Source organism: Channa argus, chromosome 9 (assembly GCF_033026475.1).
Source record: "Channa argus isolate prfri chromosome 9, Channa argus male v1.0, whole genome shotgun sequence".
NCBI classification, from domain to species: Eukaryota; Metazoa; Chordata; class Actinopteri; order Anabantiformes; family Channidae; genus Channa; species Channa argus.
In genome coordinates this window covers 16,683,610-16,702,302 of record NC_090205.1, presented here as the reverse complement: position 1 = coordinate 16,702,302, position 18,693 = coordinate 16,683,610, and the positions used below count along the sequence as shown (strand labels likewise).

Sequence of the window (18,693 nt, the reverse complement as noted above, 5' to 3'; positions counted from 1 at the left end):
AGTACTAACATACACTACACAGTATCCCCATTTAGTGATAAGTGATCAACTGTGTGTCAAAATATGTACTTTGTGCACCCTGAGGTAAATGATAGTGATCTTAAAGGGTAGGCAGGATTAACATTTGACTGCAGCAACACAAATCTAAACAAAAAGAATTAAAAGTTAAACTACAATGTACAAACAAAAAAAATTAGCTAATGTTACATTTTGTGGTTCTTACTTCATTTTGAAATATGTATATCTCCCTTTAGCATCTACCTGTCTGTGTGTATAAGCTTTGTAGTGAAGTGCAACATTATTTGTGTGATGTATATAATAAAGAATGAGTTACACAATCTAAAGAATCTACTAGGTGTATGCACACGACTTTGTTCTTTGCCCTGTTAAACAAAAATCGCTGATGTCTTTCTTTCTCTGTGTTGCAGACATGTACCTGCTCTCTGAAGGGCCTGAGTCATATCACTACCTGAGCCAGTCAGGCTGCGTGCATGACAGCAGTCTTAATGACAAGCAGCTGTTTAACAGTGTGATGGTAAGAAGGAGAAGACGAATGAATAAACAATCTAGATGTACATTTTTGCTTTACCTCCAGAGGGCGCTATAAGGTTTTACCATGACTGTAGAGACTTTTCCACCAGAAACATTAGCCTGGGGGGAGCAGGAAATGTTACGTGACTGTGTTGGCTTTTTGGGGCACTAATTTGAATTATGTTATGTTATAGCTCTCAGGAAAAATACAATTATGTTTAACTGCTCTCACAAATGTTCCTTCATAGCGCACACATTTTCCTTACCCGGCATTGCCTAATTGTATCTGTGTTGTGCTGCAGGAGGCCCTGAAAGTGATGGAGTTCACTGAGGAGGAGATCAGAGACGTGTTCAAGTTGCTGTCTGCTGTCCTACAGATGGGCAACATTGAATTCATGACTGCTGGTGGAGCCCAGATCACTTCAAAAGGCGGTAGGAGAAGAAATCAGCAGAATAATATATTATACAGTCATCATACAGTTACACAGTCCCTCAAAGACTGCTGCACTGTTACAACTAAAACGGACGCAGATCAGTAAAAATATGTAAAATCCGTGAATGCTTCTTCTCTGTAATTTCTAAAAGCTGGTCCTCTAAACGTTTAAATCCAGTTTTAATTACCAGTTGTTTGTACTGGAATTGATTGAATAACGCCTCAATTTTGTAAAGCAGTTAAGTAGTTCACAACTGGTGTTGGACCACTTTCTTATGCCCCTGAATTTGACTGACATTGTACTAGCAGACAGAGCGCTGAACAGGCTGTAACATGAGCTCAAGGCTCCTTTGTTCACTGTGTCTGACCTCTTTTCCAAAGAAGCAGTGAACTACAGTCAGTACAGAATACTACAGCCCAGCCGAGAGAGTAGAGTTTCCTATAGACTGTATAGGATCACAGTCTATATGTCGAATCTGTTGTTTGACATGAATAGGAGTCACCTGAACTGTCTATGCTCCACATTAGTAACAGTAGAAACTGTGTGTTTGTGTGTGTGTGTGTTTGTGTGTGTGTGTGTGTGTTTGTGTGTTTCAGTGGTCAGTAATGTCAGCGACCTGCTTGGGCTGGACTCCTTCCAGCTGTCAGAGGTGTTGACTCAACGCTCCATGATCCTCAGAGGAGAGGAGATCTGCTCGCCCCTCACTGTGGAGCAGGTAACAGCACATCTAAACCCACTCCCTCCTCTGTTGCTTATTACAGGAGTCCCACAGCTAACACTCCTGAAATGGTTTCTCTTCCACCCTGATTTCTCTTATTTCTCTGCTTGGGATTTTTCAGAGATCGACAATATCAAGACAGTGAAAGATACAGTAGATGCCTGTTTGTGGCCCTCATTATCACTCCTCTCCCTCCCCCTGTCCTGGTGACACACACAGCCGTCCTCCAGCACTCTCCCCCACATGCCTCTCCAGATCCCTTGCGTGACTCCCAGCCATTTCCTGCTTTTTGTCTGCCAGATTCCTGGCACAATAAAGCCATCGTGATAGTGAACAGTCAAAAGCACAATAGAGGCAATAACTCGGGGTGAAGTGAGAGTCTTGTCCTCTGGAGGCAGTGCAGCCAGGCACTAAGATATAGGCGTAATAATTCACTCGTGCCTTGCTCTGCATCAAACATCCATGCTCTTGTCTGTAATTAATGTGAATATTTCACAAGTCGTCATCTGCATATGTTATCCTTTCGCCATGTGTCTCAAGAATATACTGATTCATGACACATTTCTTTTTGGCTGAGCTCAAGCCTTCAGCCCACCCATATGCATAAATGTCCGCAAATATGCAGAATGGACCTTTACTATTATCACAGGGGCACGAAAGTCACAAGAAAGCTTTTCATCACCAGACAAAGACCTTGTGCTGTCATCCTGCTGATGCTTGTTCTGCTTGGCCTTTGAAGCAGCCTGTCTCTTAATAGAGTTCATTATTCCAGTCCTGGAGTTGGTAAGAATGGCTTCTTCTCACAGTGGCCAGGGGTCACCCACCCTATGGCTGCCTGCAGTAGCCCCCCCATCTTAGACAAACAGCCATTCTTCTTAGCCCTGTGACGGAGATCCTGGAGCCACCAGCACTCTGTTTACACCCAGAGGTTGCAAGGAGTGACTGGGTATGATGGATTACTCAAAAGCCCAGAAGCATTGTTGCCCCAAATACAGCACACACAGCCATACTTTTCTTTTGCTTTTAATTCAAGCACAATGCCTGTGGAGGAAGTGTATCTGGCAAGCTCAAGCTTTTTATGTACCTCCACAGATATTGTTCAGTTGAAACGCTGACTGCATCGATGCTGGAAAAAAACAAGATCTGAGTCAAATGGCGAGCAGAAATGGATTTTATGACTTGTTTAATTAGTGTGAAGCACCATGGGTTGAGCTTGTCACAGATTACTACTGCTTGTTATGATGAGTTGACAACAAAAACTCAAAGTTCTCTATCATATCACGTAGCATTACTTTGCATATTCAGTTTACCCAGTTTAGATTCTCCATCTGTCTTGGTTTAGAAGATGAATTATAAAGTTCATCTTTGACTTTGCAACGTTAGTTCTCTGACACTTGTGCTTTGCATCCTGTAGGTGATGTTTACTTGTGCAGTTTTTCTTAAAGAGATAATAAAACTAGAGGCGGTCATCACAACAAACTTACTAGAATAGCATGTTTATATCATATTCTGATTTGCCTTTGTTTTCACTGGATTTGTATAATTTAACATGTCTGCCGAGCACCAATCTTTAGATATGTTGGTGATAAGCAGCGCAGTCTGTTGTGAAAACAGACAATGCCTTACCTGCATACAGACACTGACATAACACACCTTTGTCTCCAAACCACTATTTGTTTTATAGACACTTTACTGTGGCTCGCACACAGCATCGGTCTATCAACAAAACCATTCATGGTTTTGAACCACTTTGACTGCAAACTGATTGAGATGATGCATTGTATAGAATATGATGAAAACTGTGGGTTGTGTTTAGGATACAGTCATCAGTGTTTCCTTTCTCTCATTGTTTATGCCTGACTTAGTAACCATGGTAACCTTCACCTTTTTGCGTGGTGATTTGCAGGCGGTGGACTCCCGGGACTCGGTTGCCATGGCTCTTTATTCACAGTGTTTCTCGTGGATCATAATGAGGATCAACCAGAAGATCAAAGGGAAAGACAATTTCAAGTCCATTGGCATCCTGGACATCTTCGGGTTTGAGAACTTTGAGGTGAAAACTCACCCAATGATTTTAAGACCCAATAATAGAGCATTAAAGAGTTATTTTCCACACACAATAATACAGTTGATAATACTGGACAGAGACTAAAGAAGCTGATGTAGCTGATGGAGTGGTACAGTTATAAAATCAAACCGTTTTCTGTTCCTGTAGGTGAACCGTTTTGAACAATTTAATATTAATTATGCCAACGAGAAACTCCAGGAGTATTTCAACAAGCACATCTTCTCACTGGAGCAGCTGGAGTACAACAGGTAAAGATGTTTTTGTATATCTAAAACAATCAGAGACCGAGACATTTGTGCAGATGACGCTTATATGCTGGTGGATAATTTAAAAAATGTGTGTTCTGAAGACTGTACCACAGACAGATAGAGCTGGAGGTGGGGGTTTGGCCTCCTCATAGTAATACAGGCAAACTGCCAGAGGTTTGGAATCGCCTCAGCTTTGCCTCAGACAGTTGTTTTCTTGTATAATGGGCCAACAGCCTGGACATGGCTCATTTCATCACATGTTTATTCTGAACAATACAGCCATTGTGTGTTCCTAGCTGTTTGTATTTATACACTGCATATACATAATCTGTGTGTGTGCGTGCATGTGTGTGCATGTTTGTTGTCACAGGGAGGGGATCCACTGGGAGGCCATAGACTGGATGGATAATGCAGAGTGTCTGGATCTCATAGAAAAGGTAAGAAAAAAGTCACCACCAGGATCGACCACTAACCACCAGGCAGAGCGTGCTGACCCAGACGCTTCAATGTGCTTACACTGACTCTCATGTCCCAGGCTATCATTATATAGTCTATATAATTTTGCATGTTGCGTGCACACAGCAATGTACACTCATCTAAGTGAAGGATAAAGACAATTTGTGTTATTTTATCCCCATAGTTACTGTAGAATGATGTTGGTGGAGTGAGAAGAGTGAGGCTTGCATCCTACATCCTTAATGTTTCTGAATCACAATCCCACATTTGAAAAGTTAAAAGGAAGAAAAAAAGATTACACTACAACCATTTTATCCCTTCATAAGCTTTGGAATATGAATCTTCTAGTGTAACTACTCTATATACATAAAGAAAAGTAAGCTGTTGCTGCTAAATGCCTTGTCTGCTTGGAGAATCAAGTCTTTATAAATAAAAGAGAAATTTCAGTCAACTATAATTTTTTTTCTTGATGCATTGTTACAATAAAAGCTGCCAGATGTGTCTAAGTGGGATTCTAACTAGTTCCATCATGAATCCAGTGTGTTTCAGCCTCTCTACTCTTCTGTTTGTCTCCACTTTAGAAGCTGGGCATGTTGGCGCTTATCAATGAGGAGAGTCGCTTCCCCAAAGGAACAGACTACACCCTTTTGGAGAAGCTGCACAGCCGACATGCAGTATGTACACATTTACACATAAAAAAATGTTCTTCTTATATCTTTTCATAGTTGTAGCAGCACATACACACCCTATCAATCACAAAATGAAAAAACTGATCCATATCCTTGCACCAAAACCTTTCAACCCAGTCACTTTACCAGCTACCAGCCTCAAAGAGTTAAACCTCTATCTTGGCCATTGAATCGCCTGTTACCTTTGGTGCTACATTGAACGTCTGTGCAGAACTTGTTCACGCCCTCAAGCTGTCTCACATGCAAGCACAACAATGCTGAAATGTGATCAGTTGCTCTCCTCGTCTGATCAGCATTGTATGCAGGAGAAAAGAGTGCCCTCAGAGAACCCAATAGGGATTTCTATGGCTGATGGAAAAAACAGACGAATGAGATCTAAGATCTGCCTGACCTCTCCTCGAGGTGTCTGCCTTCACTGCTGATCCATGTGTTAGGTTTGAAGGTCATATAGCCTTTATTTATACAGTGTAAGGTGGCTGAGCATACATGCTCAGCGGTTTTCTACAGTGGTGCACTGTTTACAGTTGAAAGAAATAACAGGGAAGTAAGAAGCAAGGACAATCATAGCAGAAATTAGTAAACAGTGAAAGTAGTCACAAGAAAGAAAAGAAAGATTATTGAGAATATACTTGAAGTAAAAATATCCGTGTCTTGATTTTCACTGACATTACAGATATATTTCATCAAGTTTCGTCAAAGGTAGTGTAGTGAAACAGGGTTAAGTTTGAGCCAGATTACTAAATTAGCAAGGATGAGATAAGCGACTTTGAAGATATATATAAGTACCAGTTATTCTAATGACCAGAGAGACATGGCCATTCAGCATTATGATAAAGAAAGCTATGAGTGTCATAATTATCTCCAGTATGAAAGGGGATAGAATTAAATTGAGTCTAAACAGCTCAGAGTGAGGCAGCGGCATACTAAATGATACCCCCATCTAAATGATACCCTGAACTGACATTCCTCTTTCTACAACTCTGAGGTATACTTTGTTTGTTATTCACATCAGAAACATGGAAACTATTATAATCTATATATATGACAAATAACTGCTTTAAGTATAATACGTTTATATTGGAATTTGATCCTAAAAGAGTAATATCATCAGCATAAAGATGTTACAGATACCAAAGAAACATGTTCGTTGGTTTAAATGGAGAACAGCACAGGGCCAAAAACAGATCTCTGTGGTGCATTATTGGTTATGGGCAGGGGTTCACATTTGGTTATTCCAGTTTTAAAACACATATATCATTCTTCTAATACCAAATAGAGAATAAGCTTTGTAAAAGCAAAGAGCACTTGCCTGTATCAGAGATTTTGGACAAACTTATAAATATGGAGGTACAGTGTTACTTCCTCTACATAAATAATGAAGCAATTCAGGATTAGAGTAACAGCTAATATGGTTATATTATTACAAACACTCATAAAGCAATGCTTTCACTAGGAAATTATTTGCAATTTCAGGATTTTCTACAGGAAGGACAACTTTGAACTAGAGCAGTTGTTGTTATTATGGAGTATTTCTAAAAATCTGTGGTCAATTTCTTCTCAGACAAACCCATACTATGTGAAGCCCCGCGTGACAGACCACCAGTTTGGGATCAAGCACTATGCTGGAGAGGTAATCCATACGCACAAACATATAACCATACATACACAGGCACAAAGCAAATCTGTTTTTTTCCTTTGTTTTTATTTTTTTTGCTCCCTGAATTTGGGAAAGTGAGGTAGATGTTGGAAGAGCTGTGGGGATTTCTCTGCTGATTTCTGCTACAGGATGTTGATGCAGCACGCCTCTGTCTTTTTCAAGACTCAGGAGCAACTGATTCACTGTCATCCTATCCCTCCCTTTTCTTACATGATGAAGAGATTAGTCCTGATGGTAGTGTAGGGCAAAGCAAATCAGATCAAGAAAGATTGACAAACGTGGTGAGTAAGGGCAGGAGGAGATGTGAAGCGAGAACAGAAAGATTTGATTTGATAGATACTGGCCTTAGGAAGTCTGCTTCAGACAAGGTCTCCTCAGTGTGAGTGTGGCAGCTCAGTCACAAGCCTGGCATGGAAGCTATGGTAATGACTTGGTGCAGAGACGACAGCCAGGCCAGACAGGTTTCCTGTCTCTCTAGTGTGCCTCTCTGTGGAATAGGTCTCCTCTCTGAAAGCGCCTTCTTTTGTTGAAAATAGTGCTCTAAGTTTAGTGGGAAAATTGAATCCTCCTCCCATAGATTGTATTATCTGTGGTACCAGAGAGATGCACTTAATTTGTGTCTATTTTTGTTAGACATGACTTTGTACAACAACAAAAAACTCCTCGCACCTTAGTGACCCATACATATTATATACATTTAAGCAATAATGTGTCTCAGATGCAGAAGCAACTTAATATAGGCCTGATCTATATTATGCATAGATCATACTGTATGCATGGTTAGTGCACTCACCGCCTGACAGATTTTTCCCTTAGATAACTGTTCTTGACAGTTTATCTCTGTGGCATCATGAGACCATTGTAGTTAACAAACCTAGAAGTGGCAGACACAGAGAGCTTTTTGTATTCCACTGAAAGAGAAATAGAGCATAATTGGTGTGACTATGATTTTTAAATACATGTGTTGTCAAGTTTGGATCTCTTGGCTTCCAAAGATGGGCCTCAAGGCTTGTGAATGGGAATTGTTATTAATTGACAGTATACACACAGCTATGAATACAATATCACTCACACACACAGAAATGCTTGTGTTTAAATAAAGACATAGATAACAGTAGTAGGATTTTATTATTTCTAGGAATTTCCTTAAAGCAAATATTTTATTCTTAAAGCATAAAATGCTTTGCATACAATTCTAGTTTCATCTCACGGATGGACATACATTCACCACTGCAAACAAACTCAAAATGCATAACTGTGGATTGTGGCACAGTCACTAAGTTACTAAGAGGAAGTCTGAATAGAAACCAACAGGTGACTGCATTAACACGCTGGCCTGTCCCCTTGTCTTTCTTAGCATCAAACCCTCAACACGTATTTATAAAGTAAATCTCAATATATATAAATATATATTATATATAAATCTCTCTCTTTCTCTCTACATATATATATATATATATATACACGCACACACACACACACACAAACATGCAGTACATATGCATAAATTTTGCCTGTTGATGTTAATTTCACATTGCTGTTCCATTTTTCCTTTTTTGCTTTTACTTGTTTAGGTACTTTATGATGTGCGTGGGATCCTAGAGAAAAACAGAGACACCTTCAGAGATGACATCTTGTTTATCCTCAAAGACAGCAGGTGTATATCACACTCAATATACTCTGCATGCTAAACACAGACCCATATAATTTAGCTCCTATGTAAGTGTCTGCCATCACATGCCATGTTTTGCACTGTGCGCCTGCAGGCTCGACTTTATCTATGACCTGTTTGAGCGTGTCGGTAGCAGAAGTGGAGACGAGACCCTAAAGATGGGCACGGCCAGACGCAAACCCACTGTCAGCTCTCAATTCAGGGTGAGATTGCAGCTCGTGTTACCTAAATATCACTCTCAGTTCAATTATGTCATCACATTGACAATGACTGAATTGTCTCCATGCTTTGCGGCATACTAATTACTTATTCATTTGGTTTAATATTGAGTGTTAATGTAAGGACACAGAGAAAAAAACAGACAGAAATCATAAAGAGATAGATTGGACAAAGTTGTCTGTGTTGCAGAGCTCCAGAGAATGATGGGTGGTTAGATATATGAAACATGTGACTTTGAGCTGCACTGGACGGTTAGTGGGGGGTTTTCAGTGGTTTAGCTTAGCATGTTCTAACTGCAGTGCAGAGAGAAGGAGCCGGGGAGGGTTTGGCAGACTGCCCTGGCCTACAGTCCTTAAAGCCAGAGGATTAGGGTTGATGGCTGGGCAGAGAGGGGCCAACCAGGGGCTAGTCACACTTAGCTTTGCCAGGCCGAGCTGTGCTGGAGACAGACTGTCTGAGGCAGCGAGTAGAGCGAGGCTGATATAGCCTGAGAGGTTCAAGTGTCTTTACTATGCATTTTTACATGTGTGTCTTCTGAAGTACATATAAGCGAGTGATACTATCTAAGAGATCAAAACCATTAAAGCAATTCTAATTTACCCTTATTCTTTACTTCTGAAGTATTTTTTTGGTCAGATGTAATTTTCTAATAAAACATACTTTTACTTATGTATGATTGATTTCAGGAGTGTAATGGAGCATTTAAAAAACTCCACTCTCTCCCCTCTTCAAATTAAATTGAACATGAACACAAACAAAGAGACAGGAATAAGTTTGTGCCAGAAAGGCCACCTTTCCTGATGTCTTGATCGACTTCTGTTGTTTGTGTGTTTCAGGACTCACTCCATTCCCTGATGGCCACACTAAGTGCCTCTAACCCGTTTTTTGTACGCTGCATTAAACCAAACATGGACAAGGTAGGTCGTAAATATAATAACACATAAAAAATAAGTAAAAAACTCTGCCAGGTCTTGTCAAGGTCAGTGCCTGCAAGTGAAACCTCCTTGCTGCTATTTTCATGGTGGTTCTATTGCTTGGAGCTAATATTTAGTCATGTTTTTTTCTCTGCTCTTATGACTCTTACTAAGAAGAAAGTAATTTAACAGTGTAATGGCACTCATCACCACAAAGTCATATAAATGTTCCACTTAAAACTAACCACTCTTTCTGTTTATGCTGCAATGTTTTATTACTAATAAACTGATATCGCCTTCCTGCTCTGGTGCAAAGACTCTCATTGTACTTTCTTAAATAAAAGGGCTGTGTACCAGCACATTTCTACCACTTTAGCCTCTTTACCAAAGGTCAGAGGTCTCTGCTGTCTGCTCCAGCTGCAGCGGCTTGGTACTCAGCTGCGTTAATGGAATGCCAAGATAAGACCACAGCAGGGTGTTCATTTATTAGCTCTCTGTTCCTCTACTATTCTTTACCACTACCATTACTGCAACCCCATTCAGAATTACAACTTATATTATACAGTATTTCCTGATACTGGATCATTTTGCTTAATGTTTATTTTACATTTTATAATTTTCTGCATGAGTGAATTGAGTGCTCTAAAATTCATTACCTCCATTACTGTTACTTATTAATGTGCACAGTGGGGGTGATTGTCTTCATTTTTTAGCTTCTAACCTCCCACTCCTCCTATGAGTCATTCCACACTTTCTCGTTTACTTATTAGCATGGAAACTGTACTGTCGCCCCCTCATGCTCCTCTGTACCCGCCTTCTTTTCTCTGCCTTTTCTCCCTCTTCTCTCCCCCGTTCTCATTGGCTCTGCCTCACATTTGCTCACCTGGCTTCGACTGGTCAAGATTGAACAAGCCGTGTTTATCCTGCAGAATGACACTATTGCATCCACAATCCTCTGACATGATTGCAAGTGTGCAAACACGCACGCATACGTTCCTGCACCTGCTCTTCCTGGAATGAATGTCACTGAGGGAAGGGTCAGCTTGTTTTCACTCAAACAATTCAACGTCCATAACTCTTTCAGCCGCTTAAATCCTCTGCTAAAGAGCAGAGTTCAGAGCTCAGAGGTATGCATGTTTACGTGTGTGTTTCATTATGCAAATGAACACATGCAAGTGCCTTTGTGTCCAAGTGTGTCTTTTTCCATGCATTGTAGCATTAGTCTGTAATTAGACTGACATAGTAGGGATTGCTGTGGTCCTGCATGGCGCATATCCAGCACTGCGTGCCCTCTGGGTGACAATGGCCTTCGTGTAGACCTTCTGAGTGATCAGCCAGGCTGTGTAGTGGTGACATCACAGATTCCCATTGATAAGCAGGCCTGAGGATCCCTGCTAACACAGAGCTGTGAACAATGTAGTCGATTATTCCAAAAAAGAAAGGCCTTCCTGGTTAGGAAGACCTTGCACAACACTGTTCAGGTTTCTCTATGCTGCCATGTTTTTCTTTGGAGTAACCTGGCTGTTAATGTAAAATGATAGCACTCACCATGATAATTTACTTTTCAGCTCAATTTAAACTCAGCAGTAGGGTCATTTGAATATGTGTGTAGCCTCAACAGTGAAGGATTATATTTACTTGCAGTTTAAGCTGTCCCGTGTCTTCTGCTAGCAGAAACTGGGACAGAGGAGATTGTATTTAGGGGACACATACTTAGTCACGCTGGTCAACTTTCAACGTACAGTTATTGCAGAAAAATGACAGAATCAAGTGAACATAAGGTGTCGATATACCCATTAAGATCCACTTAGGTTTGTATATTTTAATATCTGCATTTTCTTATTGTTTTCTTGTCTGTCATCTACAGAAGGCTAACCAGTTTGATCCTGACATAGTCCTTAACCAGCTGAGATATTCTGGGATGTTGGAAACTGTGAAGATCCGCAGGGCTGGATTCCCTGTTCGCAGAACCTTTAAGGACTTTCTTAGCAGGTGAGAAAATTATGTACATGTATACCATAGTTGTAGGAAGCTGGGATTGTTTTTATCAGAAATCCAGAAACCAGCCCAATTAAAAACAGTCTACCCACAAAAAAGTGTTTAATAGATTAAATGTTTTTAGGCTGAAAGGTTTGTCCTCTGCATATATAAAGAAATACAAGTGATTATAATGGTGTGTGTGCATGTGTGTATGTGTGTTTCTACAGGTACAAGATGATCCTGATGAACAAAAAACAGTCAGACGATGAGAAGCATAGCTGCTCAGAGCTTCTCACACTTCATGACAAAGCAAACAAAGAATGGCAACTGGGGAAGACAAAGGTGGAGCACATACACACACAGGCTCACACACACATGCCCAGACTTGTTTTTGTCACTTAGAAGGACACTGGATTCACTTACATGTATGCCTTGGATAGAAACAGTAATGACAACCCAGTCTCATCTGTAACCTGACTTTCAATCTTATCTCCTAACATGAACCAAGAACCTTAAAAATGTACTTTGTGCAAAGGGGCTAATTGTCTCAAAAATGGAAGCTGTCTCCTCAACATGGCTAATACAAACCCTGCTTATGTTACTCATATTTTTAGAAATATGTTACGCAAACCTTTTAAGACATCTTGAAGAAGTAAGAATGTATTGTTTTTAAGCTTAATACTTAGAAAGTAGGTGTCCTACAGTGTCAAAACAAAATAATAATTGAGAGCAGACAAGTTATATTTTGTGTTTTCTGCGACTGATTCCCTCCCAACAAGTGCTCATCCCCACGCTGTTAATGTGTGCTACAGTTTGGACAGCCGGCACTGTGACTTATGCCCAAAGGATTTTTCTGGCCGGTTGTGGTTAGTCTACTGCTCATCAGAGTTAGATGACCAAAACACAGAGACTAACAACTGTTACTGTAACTGTAACCCTTTGCCGGGGCTTACAGTAATCCTGAGACAGCCTTATTGTTGCTGGAAGAGTGCTGGCCTCTTGACACTCGCCAAGCTGGTGATTTAATAAACTAAACTCTGGGTGAGTGAAATGGAGGGAGACAACCGTGATGAGATGTTGCAGCTGAACAGAAGTTAGAGGAAAGTCCTATCTTGTCTATTTATCTTAGAAAGGTTATCACAGCAGTATATTTCCAGCTTTAAGTAAGGCTAAAACTCTCAGCGTTACTTATATCTCACCGCTCCTCTTTTTCTTTCTTTATTTCAAACAATCAACTTTGCTGCAAAAAACCCTAGCTTTTTCTCTGCACTTTCTTTGAATGATTAACCTTTAATGCTTTGTATGATCTACATGGCAAAACATCTTTGCTCCACATCAGATTCAGACTAATTTCTTTCTGCATAGCTTAGAGAGAGGTTATAAATAGAACAGCCTTTTCAGGGCCCGGTGGCTTGAAATCAACTAAATCCATATTTCTGCCATTGTGACTTCCTGGTCGAGGTTTTGGTTCCTGTTAGGAAAACACTAAAAATCACTGACATATTAAAAAACTAAATAGTGAATAATGAATAGTGTCGTGTTGTGCATATGATGGGCTAAAATAAGGCTGAAATCTACATTGAGACTAAAACGGTTTTATTTGAACCACATGTTGGTACTTAATGAACACATAACTGGTGCACAACCAAAACCACAGTTTCTCACACATGCACACATCATCAATCTCTGGAGTCACTGTGTATTACTTATTTCAGAGGGAGAAATAATTTTCCCCTGTGCAGGTAAATAGTATTCATCTGGGGTCAGCACTTTGGCTGACACTAGCCTGGTAACTGGTAGCCGGTAACTTCTCTTTACACTGTACATACGGTGAAAGACAAGGAAAAAAGATTTTCTTTTACCAATTAGGCCAAAAAAGGCTGCACAAGATTTTTGGGTTCAGGGAAATGTAGTGTGGGTTGTGGGAATGGGGCTGAGAGACTGAAGAGGTCTAGATTTCCTTTTAGAAACAATCTGTGTGTAATTATATATGTGCTGATTGTGTGCAAAGGAAGTGTGTGCCCAGAATAAGGGTCTTGGGTGACGTTGCACGTATAATGTGTGTGTGTGTGTGTGTGTGTGTGTGTGTGTGTGTGTGTGTGTGTGTCTGTGTTTGCGAGCCATTTGTTTTCCAGACGTGGGAAGGATGTGGACGAAGAGGAAGCTTCCTCCTCTCATTGACTTTACAGAGGCAGGCAGGGCTGCAGCTGTAAAATCCTTTGATTAGTGGAACATCTGGGACAGAAACACACACACACGCACACAGTGACTCAAAGCCCCGGTCTCACAATAGCAGTTAATCCTTAGGCCAGCAACATATATCGCATTATCGCATAAATCCAGACACACAGCTGGTCAGTTTCCTCGGCCTGCTAACATAGCCTTGTACTGTACATGTGTAATAACTACAAAGTTGAATCTAATCTAATCTAATAGTCAAACAGATAAAATGTGATAATGTTCCATACTGACATTTAGGTTAGGTTAGGAAGAATTGCAAGCTGTCAAATGTCCCACAAAGACAGTAGAACCAACTCTAGAAAAAGTCTTAGGAGTGAGGGAAGGGTTAACTAAACTCTTTCTCCTTCCCTTATAAGAGCAAGGAGGGGTGTGGCCTGCTATCTGGACACAAGCCACCATCCCTCCCCTTTATCCCTCCATCCCTCCTCTCCGTACGTCTTCTCTGCCCTCCCACTCTGTCCCTTTCTGCCTGTGCACGTCAGTCGAGCTACCAGCACAGCAGTCGCAGCAGCAGCAGCAGTAGGGAAATGTTCAGGAAGGACTCCCGAACACAATGAGGTTCTGCAGCAGTAACGTTAGCAACAACAATGCAGTTCTGGTGTCCGTTTTCCCCTCGGCACTGCTTTGCTCTGCAGTAAGGGTGAGCAGTTAGCCTGCTAGCCTCAGCTGCATCACAGCTTCCTCTGCAGTGGGCACAGGGCGCTGCCAACAGACAACAGAGGGCCTTCACATCTCTGGGGGCCTTCTTTTATAGCCTTACTAAGAAGAGGAACTAACCCATCCTGTTTCCTTCCACCCTCCCAACCTCCCTCTGTGTGTCTCTCTCTGTCTCTGTCACTTCTTGTCGGCCGTGGCCCTGTTCGTCCCGCAGGTGTTCTTGAAGGAGGCCCTGGAGCAAAGGCTGGAGAAGGAGAGGGAAGAGGTGCGGCGTAGGGCTGGCATGGTGATCCGCGCCCACATCCTCAGCTATGTGGCAAGGTGAGTGTTGAAGGAAGGTGGAAAGGCTGAGTGGCAGTGGCAGTTGTCAGTGTTTGTTTTGTAATAGAGGTGTACAGCTGTACAGTGTTTGGAGGGGGAAGGGGGATTAGGTGTGGGTGCCTGTGCAGGTGTTTACCTTGTGTGTGTGCATTGGTTTAAGATGGCTTTATGTACAGTATCACTGCAGAAGTTTCTGTACACATTTTCTATAGATTAGAGGCATACAGTCATGCAGCTACACCTTTAAAACTTTGCTGACTTTCTAGTGGGTCAGTAACTCAAGGTTTAAATTCTAGTAGCAGTCCCAGTGTCTTCCAGAATGTCTTGAAGACAAGTGTGGGGAAAAAAGAATCCTGGACTGTGACTTGCTTGTAATCACTTTATTAAATGACATTTAACTCCTCAGATCTTCATTAGATAAAACTGAAGTCAGACGAATTAAAACTTATTAATAAAGTGAGTACTCATGATCAACAGTGTACATACTAGTTTTGGTTCTCTCACACTGGAAAATGTTATTGTGATACAATGTTATAAACATACAGTAAATGATTGTCATGGTCAGTTGTCACGGTCTTTTGATTGACAGTTTCTCCCGCAGTTGACTAGTATGTCTTGAAAAGTCATTGATGTAGAATGATATAGTGGCTGTGCACCATAGCTGGGCCACTTTTGGAAAGTGTTTTTTGAGAATAAACAGGACTTTAAGATGCTGGTGCTGTATCATTAGTATAAATGCTGCTCTATTTCTTTAATGTATAAGGCTCAGTTTTCTCAAGTCTGACCAGTAAGTTTTCCACCTTTTCACTCTGCCTGACAGACAGGACATCCATCACTGTTGAGGTTTACTTGCAGACACTCCCGGGTGTTTAATCTAGCTGTGCCCCACCTGTGTGCTGCTGTCTATAAGGTCATATACAGTCCTCTAAAAGGTTCCAGTGGGAGAGTCTAATGGGAATGATGACAGCGTGCAGAGCAGCTTATACTAAAGACAGAGGCTCGGGAAGTTCCCTAAAGACACAAGTAAAGCCATTGTATTATTATATGTAATATTATCTGTGTTCAGAGTACTGAGACCAGTCAGGGGCAATGGAGTGAGTACTGTGGAGACTAGGCTGTGCTAAGGGTCAGAGAGTCAGAGCATTGTGTGTGGTCCTTTGAAAGTCATGTGTATATGTGTATGTGCTTGTTTATATGTGTGTATTCAATGCATGTGCTGTGTGTGGATGATGGGGCTTAGTCACAGGCCCAAACACAACAGCCCACATGGCCACAGTGGAACAGCACCAGCTCATCAGACTCTAAACATTGCACAGTTCAATGTACAGGCTTGGCAGTGTGTTTATTTAAACAGAGAATAAGGGTGGGCGTTAGGAGAAGACCATGCGGTGCTGTTCAACGTCACAAATCTGTTTGTCTTCAGTGCCACACACTGTTCTCAGATAATGGATGATTAAATACTATACTACACTTGTGTGTTTCATTTTCTCACCAGGAAACAATATAAGAGGATTTTGTCCAGCGTCATCACCATCCAGAAGAACTACCGCGCTCACTTTTGGAGACGCATCTTCCTCCGCATGCGCTTGGCCGCCATCGTCCTGCAGAAACACCACAGAGGCCAGCTGGCTCGATCCCTCCATCGCCAGCTTAAGGAGGAGAAACAGAAGCGAGAAGAAGAAGAAAGGAGGAGGAGAGAAGAAGAAGAGGAGAGGAGGCGAATAGAGGAGGAGAACAGGAGGATGGAGGAGGAGAGGAGGCAACGGGAGGAGGAGGAGCAGAGACGGAGGGATGAGGAAGAGAAACAGAGACTGATGGAAGCTGAGATGAATAGGCGTGCAGAGGAGGAGCTGAGACAGGAGGAAAATGAGCAGAAGATGGCAGCTAAAGATGAAAGGAAACGGTAAAAGTCCTTTATATATTGTGACTTGGATCATCCTTTATACGATCGATTGTTATCACTAATGCACAAATAATTTTGTCTTTAGGAAGTCGCTGGTTAATGGTGCCTGTCAGAAGGTAACTCCTTTTCAATAAACCTTAACATTGAACTGTGTCAGAGCAGGTGACATTAGATTTGAATGTGGCACCATAAAACTACACATAATCAGTTTCCCTCTGTCTTCTTGTCCTACGTGCAGAAGCAGGTGTCCCACACTCTGTCCTACAGTCACACCTCTGAGGAAGAGAGCCGTCAAATGGAAGAGATTCTGCGGCTGGAGCGGGAGATTGAACGTCTGCAGAAGCAGAGGGAAGATGGTGTGTCCCTTCTCGGAGACTTCTCTCGTGAGGAGCTACGCCAGATGAGGGATGCGGAGATCTACAGACTTGAGAAGGAAGCTTCCCGTGTGGCTACAGAGTTCCTGGAGCTGCTAGATTTTGGTGGATTAGAGCCATCCCTCTCGAGTGAGGAGAACCTCCATGACCCAACTGAATCCATTGCCCCTCTAGCTGAAGAGGAGGTAGACGAGGGTTTCCATGCTGAGGACGAGTGCATTGCTCTGCCTGAGTTTCCTCCTCTGGCTGCAGTTCCTCTGGACAAGGAAGTGTTCCAAAGCATTCCCCCTCCTCCGCCTGGCTTTGCAGAAGGACAAGTGGTCTCTCCCTCGTCTGCCTCCTCTGCTGAACTGGGAAAGCTTTCCCCAACTGCTCCCAAAGGACAGAATCTTACAGACTCACAAACCCCTGGCCCTCCTCCCCCTTCCGTGGTCACTAACGGAGAAAGGCAGCCATGCCAGATGGCCAGTGGGGGCTCAGTCTATGAGTCTGTGAGTGAAGAGCCATCCCATTTAAACCTTCCAGACACAGAGTCAGATTATGACCAGGAGGAGTTTGAGGAGGCTCACGGGAGTTCAGGTGCTAGTACGAATGATGGTCATATCACAGATGAGGACGTGTTACGAAAGTCTTCTTGCACCCAGAACAGCTTGGACTCTTTCAGAGGCAGCTCGGACTCGGTGAGCTAATAGGCTAAGCTCGATTACAGCTAAATGCCGTTGAGATGTTGCAACTGGAAAAAATGCAGAATGGCACTTATTAATGATCTAATCCAAATGTGAAAAATTATATATTATATTTCCCAAAAAGAAAACCTAAAGGTTTTGGCATCAGATTTTACCCAAACATGATTTAACGCTTTGTTTTCCAATAAACTGCAACACAACTAGATTTCCTCTGTATATTTCATGCTTCCCAAACACATACAGTCCTGACCTGTTCACTCGACACTTTTGCAAGACCGAATTCTTTCTTATCATATTAAAAGTCTCAGCTCATGTTAGAATCACATTGAAACACTGTTGCAATAGTTTCTTTTGGCTCAAGTAATGAGCGTGTGAATCTGTTCCCAGATACTGCAAGTCAAGCAGAGCGCTCAGCCCCAATGCTGTTAGATCAGCAAAATGTCAAAGAGGAAGAAGGAGACTATGTGTGTTTGCATGTGCAAGGGTATTTGGCTTTGTATATGCCAGTTTTGTGTCTAGGTTAATTAACAACAACCAGGTCAGACAGATTTTGAGGACTGATGACCTTTAGTAATTAGGAAATATAGAAAAACTAGTTGTTTTAAAAAATGCATCTACAATCCCTTGTTTTTAAAAATGGTTTTACCATAAAAGTGATGGCAAAACCTCCCTCATCATAAATGCTGGTGTTTGTGTTTCAGTTCATTGACAGTGATGAGGACAACGATGGCTATGTGGACACAGATGAGGAAGTTTCCAATGGGAGAGTGAATCTGCTTAATGGCAGTGGGCCTCCGTACTTCCACGGCTACCTCTACATGAAGAGTAAGGGGCTTTACCAAATCACTGCCCAGCAGGCATGCACATTATGAATGCACAGCTGAACACAGCTTTTAGGGTCTCTTACAAAAAGGCCTTACAGGCT

At 41.8% G+C, this 18,693-nt stretch overlaps 1 protein-coding gene across 1 annotated transcript in view; it reads left to right on the top strand.

The window, feature by feature from the left end:
* Positions 1-18,693, top strand: part of myo10l3 (myosin X, like 3) — a 49,534-nt gene that overhangs the window by 23,082 nt on the left and 7,759 nt on the right. Inside the window, exons 9-26 of the mRNA XM_067515632.1 lie at positions 429-535; positions 834-963; positions 1,562-1,680; positions 3,590-3,736; positions 3,899-3,999; positions 4,370-4,436; positions 5,037-5,129; positions 6,706-6,774; positions 8,376-8,458; positions 8,568-8,676; positions 9,529-9,609; positions 11,474-11,598; positions 11,814-11,928; positions 14,699-14,805; positions 16,301-16,708; positions 16,794-16,824; positions 16,947-17,762; positions 18,470-18,593. Of these exons, the coding sequence (XP_067371733.1) occupies positions 429-535; positions 834-963; positions 1,562-1,680; positions 3,590-3,736; positions 3,899-3,999; positions 4,370-4,436; positions 5,037-5,129; positions 6,706-6,774; positions 8,376-8,458; positions 8,568-8,676; positions 9,529-9,609; positions 11,474-11,598; positions 11,814-11,928; positions 14,699-14,805; positions 16,301-16,708; positions 16,794-16,824; positions 16,947-17,762; positions 18,470-18,593 (2,832 nt within the window). The remainder of the gene's footprint in view (positions 1-428; positions 536-833; positions 964-1,561; positions 1,681-3,589; positions 3,737-3,898; positions 4,000-4,369; positions 4,437-5,036; positions 5,130-6,705; positions 6,775-8,375; positions 8,459-8,567; positions 8,677-9,528; positions 9,610-11,473; positions 11,599-11,813; positions 11,929-14,698; positions 14,806-16,300; positions 16,709-16,793; positions 16,825-16,946; positions 17,763-18,469; positions 18,594-18,693) is intronic.